We start from the raw sequence: 14098 nt of genomic DNA on the forward strand, positions 1-14098 counted from the left end.
TCTCAGAGACCTTCGAACTTTGAGCCTCAGAGAGGCAATGACTAATGACCGAGCACTTCGGTGATGTGCTGTCCTTGAGAGGGCCTGTCAAGCCAAGTGCATCCAGGATGGTAGCATGTAGAGGACACCTTTTGAGCATTGGGCCTCATAGAGGCAAATTGGCTGAGTTCCTTTTGAATGTTGGGCCTCACAGAGGCAATGACCAAGACCTTTGGAATTATGTCATGCTTGAGAAGAAGACCCATCAAGCCAAGTAAAATTGCAGTCATGGCAGATACCGGTGTCATGTAAATTGGCACTCATGCTAGTGGCACGTAAATGCACCCTGGAGTCATGCAAATGTCACTAAAAAGGAATTTTCTTTTGATTAGATACTGAAAAAGAATAAAAAGATTTATTGATATATATTTTTAGATATTGATTGAACCTAAATTTGATATATATCTCTGCTAGTTTTTAGTATTAGACTATCACTTTGGAGCTATTTTTAGCACTCTCTATGGCTTTGATGTCAAAAAATTATTAGATTGCCATGTGCATCCAGTCATTTGAACATAAACAAAAGTATAGCATCTCTGTGTAGCTTTCCTGTAAGATAAATTTCCAACTTCAAGGTAATTTTAAAACTATTAGTTATTGGTGATTGATAACAACCATTAATATTGATTATTTGCATCTTTTTTCTAATTCATGAATCAGGCTTCTTTAAGAATAGAACTATTCATTACCATCCAATTGTAAGTGTATTTACTTACAGTTTTAATTCTTTGCACCTGCTATTTAGGAATTTTTAAATTTACCATCTATTCTTTTCACCATACATAAATGTATAGTATGCTAGCTGTTGCTCAATAATATTTCACTATATATACTTTTTATGTATCATTTAAATTTGTTGTTGAATATCATGTAAATTTTTATTTGAAGTTAACTGAATTGAATCATTTTCTTTCACTGTTGTGTTGCTGGACCTTTTTGAAATTGATTGCAGAGTTCTTTTGTCATTGCCTTATTGAGCTGCTTTTTTGTTGTTCCAAATAATTCTAATTTTGATTATTACGATTTTTCATTCTTAATTCAGGTGCCAAAGCCAAAAACAAGTCAGAAAGCAAAAGCCTTTGAATTTACAGAAAAATTCCCAAAAGAATTTGTATTGGCTCACAATAACCCGTTACATGGCAGGCTGTACTTCAGTGACAAAAGGCATTTTATTGAGTCACATAGAATGAGCAAAAAACATCAAAACCATATTAAATAGACTACTAAAAGTGAACGGCTACCTTTCAACTCATTTGAATTTACTAAAATCAATAAATCTTGGGGTGCAATGGTGACCTAAGTGTTTCTTGAGGCTGACATTCCTTTGCACAAGCTTGCTAATCCAAGTTTGAGAAGTTGCTTTGATTCTATCAATACATCATTACAATCTCGGCATAACTACAGAATTGTACCCACACCCCCGACTTTAGAAGGTCATAACTTTCAGAAAAATGAATATTTTTTAATGAAATTTTCTATGCATATATTATTTATTATGTAGATTCCAAATATACAAAAAATTTCGGTGAAATTGCTTTGGAATGGGGGTGGGGGACAATTTTCGGAAATTCCAACAGAGTCCACTTAAATTCCTCTTAACTTCCAGGAAAATGAATATTTTTTCGTGAAATTTTATACAAATATACCTTGATGTATGTACATTTCGAGCATGTAGAAATTTTGAAGGAAACAACTGCAGGTTATTTTTGAGAAGTGTTCCCCACTCGGTGGTGTTTCGGAGCAAGTCATCCATAATTGTTTCATTTTTCTCTAGTATGTGCGTATGTGCATCCGTAGATTTCTAATGAAGTAATATACGCTGCTTCTGTTCTCTTCTACTTCTCTACTAGAAACATTTACTTGGGAATTTACTTCTATTGAGAAAAAATATTGTGTGCATGTTATTTTTTAACGTAAGTTTTCTTATGACGGCTTCTCTTTTCTGCTTGTTACAGTAAAAAACAAACACCATCAAGAGCAATTCAAAACAATCAGATATCCCATTCAGCTAGTTGTGACCATGTGGGGTAACTGGTTGGATGCCTGCACTTACTATGCCAAGAACCTTGCAGAAGTTACAAAAATTGTAGAGAGTTTTTGGTGCAGAGGGTGAAAGAAGTTGTATGAAATCCTAAGATCAGGACTAACATCAAATTATCTGCAATTGAAACAGTTGATTTTGAAAGCTGAATCAACTGCCTTCACCATATATGATGCTTACAAAAGCCTCAAAGAACTGAAATTCAACAAAGACCCATGTTGCATCATGAATTACATTGATTTCAGATTTAATAAAAACCAAATCAATTTGATAATCCAACTAATGAACCCCAAAGTTTTACCCATGGAATATGCAGATCTGATACAATGACAAGCAACATCAGCTGCTGCAGAATGCAGTTTTTTGATGCTGGAAAAAATCCTTCCAAAAAACAGGAATTATATCATATTGTACTACAATAAATTCCCACAATAGTAATTTTTTAAAAATTGTTTTGATAGTATTTATATATCATAAAGTAATCAAAACTAGAGTGAACTCCCTAATGTTTATAGATTTATTTAATGATAATAATGTTAAACTGAGGTTAAAATCAACCAATTTTTAAGGTTAAAAAAATTGCCTTAGCTATTAATAAAATACAGTATTGATAATATTGTTTATTATAATAACCAAATTACCAAGAGGTTTCACCAAAATTTGAAAACCACACACACGCATTTCTGTACTTCTACCCCACCCCACCCTCAAGCATATATCGTGTATACAATGGTGGCCTTTTCTGCTGCCTAAGCAATTTCTTCTATGGATATCTTTCCAGGTTTCTTACAACAGCATTAATACACACCAAACTGAATGTTACACTTTCATGCCTCCAGTGGCAAACAGCCCACAGTTACTATTCCTTTCAGCTATATCAGATGACTGTCAAATCTGGTTTTCACTACCAGGTATGAAACCAATTGGTATATTTGGCTATTCTGAGACAATAATATTGTATTTTATTATTATTAAAAACAATAACAACAATAATAATCATTATGAAAAAGAGTGGAGGTGTAATTGATGGTAAATGTCAGTAGGGAGTGGGAAGATGAGGGAGATAAAAATGGTTCAGGAAAGTGACAGATAGTGACACAGGAGGTGTAGAAAGCAAAAGTATCACATTTGTGGATAGACCAGAAAGGAGAGAGATGATATGCAGGAGGTGAAAGTGGAGCGAGGAGGATGGATGATGAACTGTGACAGAGATGGGGATGGAAAGTACATGAGAGTGGCTATAGTTAGTGGGGCTAGAAAAGTGGAGCAGCATTGATAGTAGATAGGACCCAATGTTGAGGATGATAGATAATAAGAGAGGTGTTAAAGATGAGATGTGGTAGACCTAAGATGTAGCTCAGTGAGAGAGATAGATAACTGGAGGCACAGAAAGAGGGCGATTGGTGGAAAGTAGTATGGGCAGGGTTGATAATAAAAATGAGGGATGAAGTTTAAAATGAAAACGTTACTGGGGAAAAAGGAGGTGACTGGTTATGCAAAAGTGGTTGTGAATAGAGAAGTTTCAGATGTGGAAACAAGGTTAAGAACCAAAGGGCTTTAGAGTTAACCTAGCAAAAACCAAAGTCATAGTAAGTAGGAAAGCAGAAAAATCACAAATCCTTTCAGGTAGATGGCCATGCTCACTCTGTAGGAAAAGCATAGACAGAAATTCCATAAGATGTACCCGGTGCAACCTATGGACATATAAGAGATGCAGCAATATCAGAGAAAGATTAACTGGGAAAATAGGCTTTATGTGTAGAAGGTGTTCAGGTACAATAAACTCTAAAAATGTACAAAAAATAGACTCCATCAAATGCCAGTGGAGTAAGCAAGATGTAGCTGATAGCTTCCATTATCTTGGTGACCAAGTTAGTAGTGGAGGTGGATGCTCCAAGAGTGTAGCTGCAAGAATAAGAATAATCTGGGCAAAGTTCTGAGATCTCCTACCTCTGTTGACAACAAAGGAACTCTCCTTCAGAGTGACAGGTAAACTGTATGATGCCTGTGTGCAAACAATGGTGCTACATGGCAGTGAAACATGGGCTGTGACCCCTGAGCGTGTGTAGGCTTGAAAGAAATTAAACTAGCATGCTTCACTGGATATGCAATATCAGTGTGCATGTACAACAGAGTGTAAACCTCTTGAGAGAAAAGTTGGACATAAGATGTATTAGATGTGGTATGCAAGAGAGACAACTGCACTAGTATGGTCATGTGATGTGTACGGATGAGGACAGCTGTGTAATGAAGTGCCAATCTCTAATTGTGGAGAGAACCTGTGGAAAAGGTAGACCCAGAAAAACATGGGACAAAGTGGTGAGGCATGATCTTCAAACGTTGGGCCTTACAGAGGCAATGACTAGTGATCAAGACCTTCAGTGATATGCCATGCTTGAGAAGATCCATCAAGCTAAGTGAAATCACAGTCGTGGCCGATGCCAGTGTCATGTAACTGGAACCTGTGCCAGTGGCATCTAAAAAGCACCTGTCAAGTGTTGGGCCTCATGGAGGCAATGTGGCCAATGCTGGTGTTGCATAACTGGCATCTATGCTGGTGGCATGTAAAAATCACTTTTCTAGCATTGGGCCTCATGGAGGAAACTGGTACCTGTGCCGATGGCACATAAAAAGCACCTGTCAAGTGTTGGGCCTCATGAAGGCAATGTAACCAACGCCAGTGTCACATAACTAGCTCTAACTAGCACCTGTTCTAGTGGCACATAAAAGCACTTTTTGAGCGTTGGGCCATATGGGGGCAATGACAGATGATCAAGACATTTGGCAATATGCTATGCTTGAGAAGATGACCCATCAAGCCAAGTGAAATCGCAGTCATGGCAGATACTGGTGTCATGCAACTGACACCTGTACCAGTGGCACATATAAGGACCCATTACACTCTTGGAGTGGTTGGCATTAGGAGGGGTATCCAGTCATAGAAACCATGCCAAATCAAACTGGAGTCTGGTGCAGATCCTCAGCTTACCAACCCTAGTCAAACCATCCAACCCATGTCAGCATGGACAACAGATGTTAAATGATGATGATGATGATGTGTTGATTCTTCTCTTAAATGGTTACAGCAGCTGAGTAGCATCATAGTTAAAAGTGATGGAATGATGGGTGTTAAGATGAGATGTGGAGGCATGCTTGTGTGCATGTATGAATGCATGTGTGCATGTGTGTATATATTTATTTATAATCTTATATGCATAAAAACAAGAAACACTCACTGAATAAAAGTCTCAATGCATCTGTAAAATCTAATATTTATGAGTGGCTTTGATGTTTCACTAGTGGTGGCTTGATCAAGGTGAATTTGAACAAACTATCATTATTGAAATTTCAAAATTACTAACAATAATAGTTAGAGAGAGAGAGGGAGAGAGGGGAGAGAGGGGGGAGGGAGGGAGAGAGGGAGGGAGGGAGGGAGGGAGGGAGGGAGGGAGGGAGGGAGAGAAAGAGTGGGAGGGAGGGAGGGAGAGAGAGTGTGTGTGTGTGCGTGTGCGTGCGTGTGTGTGTGTGTACATTAATTTAATTTAATCAATTGTCTTGGGACTCTTAATTCACACTGTTGTTGCTTAGGTCCTGATCATGCCTTACACAGCATACCCATGATGAAAATTATTTTAGCCATGAACATCTCATCCCTGTCCACTTATAATGCCTCTAGGACTACATTATCCAGTATATCCATCAATCTTTAAAATGGTAGATTGTGATTCTAGTGAGATTGGGCTGCTATTGCTACCAAATTCAGTAACCACATAGAGGTCACTTATTGATTTCCAGATCACTTTACTCTCTTACTCATTTATTTGTTTCAGTCATTTGACTGTGGCCATGCTGGAGCACCACCTTTAGTCGAAAAAATTGACCCCCAGAACTTATTCTTTGTAAGCCTGGTACTTATTCTATCAGACTCTCTTGCCAAACCGCTATGTTACGAGGATGTAAACACACCAGCATCAGTTGTCAAATGATGTGGGGGGACAAACACAGACACACACACACACACATATATATATATACAATGGGCTTCTTTCAGTTTCCATCTGCCAAATCCACTCACAAGGCTTTCATCAGCCTGAGGCTATAGTAGAAGACACTAACTCAAGGCGCCACACAGTGGTACTGAACCCAGAACCATGTGGTTGGGAAGCAAGCTTCTTACCACACAGCCTGTGAGATGCTTACAGCACCTAGGTTTCCCAAGCGGTCACCCAACTAAGTACTCACTAGGCCCAACAATGCTTAACTTTGGTGATCGGACAAGAACCAGTGCTTTCAATGTGATATGGCCATTTATGTTGTGTAATTATTTCTCTATAATAAGTCTTTGGGAAAATATCCACTCCCACATTAACACTTTTATACTACCTTACAGTAAGTCTGTAATTGTTTTGAATTCTGTGCATGCATACATATGAATGCCATGAGTGTCTTATTTTCATTAAAGTAGCCATTTTGAGAGAAGAAAGAATAGACAAGTGGCAATGTTTAGGGAAAGATAAAAGGTATAGTTTATAAGACAGATGTGTAGAAATAAAAAGTAATCTTACCAAATAAAGTAGGAGTTACTTTCTTCTTTTCAGTCATAATTCCCTCCAAAGGTTTAATAGTTTTTAATGAGACTGGAGAAGGTTCTAAACTTAACTGAGCAGCTGAAGGTATCAAACCTCTCTCAATTAAATTAAGGATTCCCTTTTGGGCATCTTTCTCAGAGATTGAAAGTGGTATATTCTGAAAGATAGATATACATATTTTAAGAGATTAAAGTTTTCTCATTATATTTTATGAAACACATTTCAGATGAATTATTATGCATTATTTTACACAATTTTTCACATTTTTTACTGGAATTCAAAGCACTAGTTATTGACAATTAAGTCTCTATTTGTCACAACTTTTTACTGGGACTGAACTAAGAAAACTTTATTTCGAGAATTCTACACTCACAAAGACAAGAGATACAAGATGGACATGCATATATACATTGCACATAACAGACTAAATCCTTTGGAACAGTATGTTTCAAAATTGTTTAATTTTGTGAGGAATGAACTCTAATTCAGTAGCATTAACTAGCACATGCATATATACACATATACATTGCATGTATAAAGCCAGTTGTGGTGAATTTCTTACAGAGTACATCTGGAATAAAAAGGCCTACAAGGTCACATATGCCATCACTGTTCAATGCATGGGTGATATCTTTCATAAATTTCATTCTGATTTTTTACACTAACCCTAAAACCCATAAACTAAATATGACAGATATGACATTTTCAAGCCTCCAGGTTCAAAGAGCACATACCATTTCATTTATTTGAGTCATTTCTGATAATTGCTGGATTTGAATTTCCATCTCTGGAATGAAGTGAGTAGGTAACTTGGCCATGATGTGATTATAGTGTAATAAATTATCAATAAATATAATATACCCAATTTATCACTCTTAAATTTTCAAAATTACTGACAATAATGTTTGTGTGTGTGTGTGTGTGTGTGTGTGTGTGTGTGTGTGAGAGAGAGAGAGAGAGAGAGAGAGAGAGAGAGAGAGAAATACACACAGGCATGGCTTTGTGGTTTCATGTTCAATTCACTTTGGAGATCAAGGGGTGACCAAAGCCTTGTGAATGAATCTAGAAGACAGAAGCTGAAAGAAGCCTGTCATGTGTGTGTATGTGTGCATGCAAGTATGTGTGTGTGTGTGTATGTGTGTGATAAGGTTGAATGTTACTGTCTCCTTGCCTTGACATAATGTGATAGTTGTAAGCAAGTGCAGCAAATGTCACAGTCATGCAACCGGTGTCCTTTACTTTCAATTTTCCATATCTGATCATGGGAGAATATTATCTCACTTGGAAACAAGTGAGAGTTAGTGACAGGAAGGGCATCTGGCCATAGAAAATCTGCTTAAACAAATTTCATTCAACCCATGTAATCATGGAAAAGTGAACATTAAACCAATGATGATTATATACATGCACTGACAAGCCTATGATGAGGCTCAGGCAGAGCTGTGTGGTTAAGAAGTTTGCCTCTCAATCACATGATTTCAGTTCCACTATATGTGCTTGTGTGTGTGTGTGTATACATGTATATACACACACACACACACACAAACACACACATACATGTATGTATGTAAGTGTCTATGTATCATCATCATCATCATCATCATCGTTTAACATCCACTTTCCATGTTAGCATGGGTTGGACAGTTTGACTGAGGACTGGTGAACCAGATGGCTACACCAGGCTCCAATCTGATATGGCAAAGTTTCTAAGGCTGGATGCCCTTCCTAACGCCAACCACTCCGAGAGTGTAGTGGGTGCGTTTAAGTGCCACCGGCACGAAGGTTAGTCAGGAGGTACTGGCAACGGCCATGCTCAAAATAGTGTATTTTACGTGCCACCTGCACAGGTGCCAGTCCAGTGGCACTGGCAACGATCTTGCTCAAATGACTTTTCGCGTGCCAGGAAGGCGACGCTGGTAACAATCACGCTCAAACGGTGGTGCCATCACGATTTCGCTTTTGCTTGACCCAACAGGTCTCCACAAGCGGAGTTTAGTGTCCAATGAAAGAGACGTTGGCATGGGGGCCAGTTCTCGAATTTAGTTCAATTTCGATTTCACTTGCCTCAACAGGTCTTCACAAGCATAGTTTACTTTCCAATGAAGGAAAAGTATGCATAAGTGGACTGGCTACATCCCTGGCAGAGGCCTTGGATTTTGGTCTCATTTGGCTTGCCAGGTCTTCTCACACATAGCATATTTCCAAAGGTCTCGGTCACAAGTCATTGCTTCGGTGAGGCCTAATGTTCAAAGGTCGTGCTTCACCACCTCATCCCAGGACTTCCTGGGCCTGCCTCTTCCACAGGCTCCCTCAACCACGAGAGTGTGGCACTTTTTCACACAGCTATCCTCATCCATTCTTACCATGTGACCATACCAGCACAATCGTCTCTCTTGCACACTACAACTGATGCTTCTTAGGTTCAACTTTTCTCTCAAGGTACTTACACTCTGTCAAGTATGCACACAGACATTACACATCCATTGGAGCATACTAGCTTCATTCCTTTCGAGCTTACGCTTGTCCTCAGCAGTCACGGTCCATGTTTCACTGCCATGTAGTATGGCTGTTCGTACACATGCATCATACAGTCTGCCTTTTACTCTGAGTGAGAGGCCCCTTGTCACCAGCAGAGGTAAGAGCTCTCTGAACTTTGCCCAGGCTATTCTTATTCTAGCAGCTACACTTTCAGTACACCCTCCCCCACTACTAACTTGGTCACCTAGATAGCGAAGCTATCAACTACATCTACTTTTTCCCTGGAATGTGGCAGAAGTTGTTTTCTTCACACTTACAGTGTTTATTGCTCCTGAACATCTGCCACATACAAAAATTAACTTCCTAGTTAACCTGCCTTTGATATTGCTGCACCTCTTATGTGTCAATAACTTGCACTAAGTACATCTTATAGAGTTTCAACCTACGCCTTTTCTACACATCGAGCAGGGCCATTTACCTAAAGGGGTTTGTGTTTTTTCTACCTTCCTACTTATTAAGACTTTGGTTTTAGCTAGGTTGACTCTAAGGCCCTTCGATTCTAGTCCTTGCTTCTACACCTGAAACTTCTCTAATTCTGATAGTGATTCAGCAATTAGTGCAAGGTCATCAGCATAGAGGAGCTCCCAGGGACATCCTGTCTTGAATTCCTTTGTTATCACCTGGAGGACTATGAAAAATAGAAGGGGGCTGAGGACAGAACCTTGGTGGACCCCGATCTCTACCCGGCATTCTTCACTGTACTCATTGCCAACCCTCACCTTACTGACAGCTCTCACTAACCATTCTTCTATCCCTACTTTCCTCATTGACCACCAGATAAGGAATCGGGGGAGCCTGTCAAAGGCTTTCTCCATGTCAACGAAAGCCAGGTACAGAGGTTTATCTTTGGCTAGGTATTTCTCCTGCAGCTGTCTAACCAGAAATATAGCATCTGTGGTGCTTTTCCCTGGCACAAACCCAAACTGCATCTCATCTAAAGTGACTCACTCCCTAATTAGTTGGGCTATGACCCTCTCTGTGACTTTCATTACCTGATCTAACAACTTGATACCTCTGTAATTATTTGTATCTAAAGCGTCACCTTTACCTTTGTAGCAGTTGACTATGGTGCTGCTACACCAGTCATTGGGTATAACTCCTTTGTGTATCACCTGGTTAACTATATGCGTGACTAGGCTATAGCCAACACTGCCAGATATTTGAGCATCTCTGCAGTGACTCCTGATGGGCTGGGGGCTTTCCCTGTTTTCATACTCTTAATTGCTTTATCTACCCTGGTACTGTCAACTCGGATAGCTGGTCCCTCTGTTGGGTCGACATTCGGCAGACTCTCTTTCTCCCATTCATTCTTTTTATTGAGCAATCTTTCGTAGTGGCGTCTCCAAACCTTTTTCTTTGCAGTCTTGTTTAGTGCAAGTGTACCATCATCCATGCAAACACATTTCTCTCCCATGACATCACGATTCTCTCTCACACACTGTCTTGCAACATGAAATACCTCAAGTCTTTGGTCCTCACAGCGCAGAACATTGGCAAATTTTTTTTTATCTGCTTCCCCTCTGGCTAAATAAACCTGTCGCCTAGCTTCCCTTCTGGCAGTCTGATACAATTCCCTGCTACCACCGTTCTTCCAGACCTTCCAAGCCTGTTTCTTTTGTCTAATAGCCCTGTCAACAACATTGTTCCACCACCACGTTATTTTGGGTCGAGAGGGGACTTTGCACCATCCACAGATCTGGTCAGTGGCCCTCAGCAGGTTGTCCGGTAGAAACCTCCAGTTGTCTTCTACATCGTGTGAAGCTATATCTCCCTCTATTTCGTCAAAGGCTTCAAGTAATAAGTCTCTAAATCTCTGTCCATTTGCAGGATCTTTGAGCTTCCAGACCCTTCTCTTCTATGCTGGTCATCTTCTGGGCAACCACTTAGCCATGATCCTGAAGTCACTAACTACTAGTCTATGTTGTGGGGTACATTCTTTGCCTGGGAAAGTTTTGGTATTTATAAGCAGCCATCTTTCCCTTTTCCTGACGAGGATGTAGTCAATTTGGCTAGTGTGCCTGCCAGAACGGTAGGTGACTAGGTGACTGGCAGGTTTCCTGAAGTTAGTATTGCAGACCATAAGGTCATTTGCATCACAGAACTCCACCAGTCTGGTGCCATCCTCATTCCAGGAACCAAAACCATAGCCTCCATGTACGCCATAGAAGTCCCCTGAATGTTGTCCAGCATGACCATTGAAGTCACCAGACACAAAGAGAAGGTCTCTGTCATTAATCAACGAGGTAGTCTGCAAGAGGGTGTCATAAAATCGGTCTTTCTGTCCGTCAGGTAACCCGGGCTGAGGGGCATAGGCCGAGATAATGGTTGCTAACCCATGGTGAAGGACTAATCTAATCTTAAGTATTCTATGTATGTATATATGTATATATTTATGTCTGTATATATACATACAGGAAATGAAGATGAAAATGCATAGAGAATATTTTTAGATTAAATAGAATTTAATTAGATTTTAAAATATAGGAATACACTTGGCCAGCTTCACATTAGATTTTCAAAAGTGTATGCTATATGGAAATAGGTCAGAAATTATGTCTTTTCTGGTTGTTATTATATAAAAGTGTTATAGATAATTATCATTTATTATTCTGCCATAGAATAATGTTTCCAATTCATGCTAGTTCACCCCCACTGGATATGTTAAAACATATCCCTTCTTTGTTAAGGTGTTTTGTAGGTAAGATAATGAGGTGTGGAGCAAAGAAGATAGATGATAGCTGCTACATGATTTTTGGTTTTCTTAAGAATGAGTACAAGTAGACATCATCATCATCATCATCAACATTACTAATGTTTTTATAGCCTGTTCAGCCATGGCTTGTATTTTTGAATAAACAAATTTCCTTTATTATTCTTGTTTGATTTGTGGTATTGACTGTACATTGATAAAGTGGGAAGACAAGAAATTTGAAAGATTTGGTTTTTGAGCATGAGTTCAAATGTTCACTAAGTGGGATTTGTCTTGTCCAGAATCTTGTATTTGTTGATAATGAATTGTTAATTTCATTCTTAAAATAAGTTTAGTTTATCTATCATCATCATTATTTAACATCCACCTTCCATGCTGGCATGAGCTGCATGGTTTAACACGATCCAACAGTTCCAAAGACTACATTATTTTAGTGCTTACTGTGACATGACTTCTACAGCTGGATGCCCTTCCTAATGCCAAACACTACACCATGTACTGAGTGCTTTTTTGTGGCACCAGCACTAGGGATGTCACTATGCAACTTGCAAGACTAAAATCCCTTTTGACTGAGTGAGTCTACAATAGAGAAGGTTACAATAGAGAAGGTTACAATAGAGACAAGGGAGTTAAAAATGTAAATGACAGGGAAAGACTAGAACAAGTTTCTTTCTGTAGAGGAGTTACATGGCTATTCACATTACAAAAGAGAGGATGGGGTGGAGCTGGAAAGAAATAAAGATAGTGGTGATTGCATGTCAAGATGAACCCTCAAGGTATGAAGTGAGTAGAAGTGAGTGAGGAAAGGAGATTAGTGAGTATAAGTGGATAGATATTTCAAGTGTATATGGAAGAGAGATAGTTAGAGACAAGAAAATAGGGAGGGAGTAAATATAATGAAGGAAGAATAAGTGTTGAGAAAGGACAAGCAGTTAAGAGTAGGTGACAACTGTATATACAAGGTAAGGTTGAGGGGTGGATGTAGAGAATGGTGGATAAGGGATGGGGATGGACAATGAGGATATGCAGCTGGATAGGTTATAAGAATTCTAAGGGAAGAGGCAGTATAGTGAATGGAGAGAGTGAGAGAGATGGTGGAGGAAAGATAATTTAGTGGTAAATTAATGTAATATATAGATGGAAAAGAAGTATTCAGAATAAAGAGAAGATATCAAATGAAATAGTTGTGAGTAGTAAGAAAGCTAAGTAGTATTAGGGAAAAACTGGTGAAGTAAGCAGTTCTGCCTACATATTATTACAGTAGCAGAAGACTGCAGTTAAAAAGATGATAGGTGATATAGATGGCTTCAAGAGGAAGTTGAGTGAAGGGAAGGGCAGTTGTGCATGCATGCATGCACACGTGCACACACACACACACACACACACACACACATACAGACACATACACACACACACATACAGACACATACACACACACACACACATTGTGCTCCCTGAATCAGTTTCATTGAGATGGGCAGTCATCCCAGTCCATGAAGTTTAAGATCAGCCATCACAACTTCGACTTGTATTTTCCAAGATCTTCCTCTTCCAAAGCTCCATCCAAATTACGTGATTGTCATTTCTTTTTACAGATGCCTTCATCTAAATCTATTACATGTCCCATATCAGTAGTCTTCATTTTGACACACTACATCTGATTTTGCTCATGCATAAGTACATTGCATGTCCAACAGAGCATGCTAGCTTCTTTTTTTCTAGTCTTCTCAAGTTCTCTGCATTCAAGACTTATGTCTCACTACCATGCAGTATTGCAGTTTTAACACAAGCATTATACAATCTGCCCTTCATGCTGAAGGAAAAGACCTTTGTTTCTAGCAGCAGTAGAACCTTATTGCAGTTTTTCCAGCTCATTTTACCCCTGGTCACTATACTTTTGGAGCAACCACCCCCACTGCTAATTACATCTCTCAAGTAACAAAAGCTATCAATTACTTCTAGTGAACCATCTGAGAAATTAAGAGAATTCATTTCTCACGTGCTCATAGTAAATATTGCTCTAGAGCATCAGTCACATATGGAGTTTACTTTCTCTGTTAATCTGCCTATGATTTCCTACACCAATTGTGTGTCCATAACTTACACTGAGTACAGCATATGCAGTTTATATCCACTCTCATTATGCATGTAAAGCAAAGCTACTTCCGAGGGTCCTGTCTT

At 39.2% G+C, this 14098-nt stretch overlaps 1 protein-coding gene and 1 pseudogene across 14 annotated transcripts in view; both read right to left on the reverse strand.

Annotated features, from left to right (window-relative positions):
* LOC106869551 (IQ domain-containing protein H) overlaps positions 1-14098 on the reverse strand; it is a 637089-nt gene that overhangs the window by 347954 nt on the left and 275037 nt on the right. For all 14 annotated transcript variants that reach the window (XM_089360920.1, XM_089360916.1, XM_052972131.2 and 11 more), the window contains one exon: positions 6646-6826. In XM_089360920.1, coding sequence (XP_089217046.1) covers positions 6646-6826 — 181 coding nt within the window. The remainder of the gene's footprint in view (positions 1-6645; positions 6827-14098) is intronic.
* On the reverse strand, positions 6274-6392 carry LOC128249224 (5S ribosomal RNA; annotated as a pseudogene).

The sequence above is a fragment of the Octopus bimaculoides genome, chromosome 12, assembly GCF_046866305.1.
Source record: "Octopus bimaculoides isolate indiv1 chromosome 12, ASM4686630v1, whole genome shotgun sequence".
Classification (NCBI taxonomy): domain Eukaryota; kingdom Metazoa; phylum Mollusca; class Cephalopoda; order Octopoda; family Octopodidae; genus Octopus; species Octopus bimaculoides.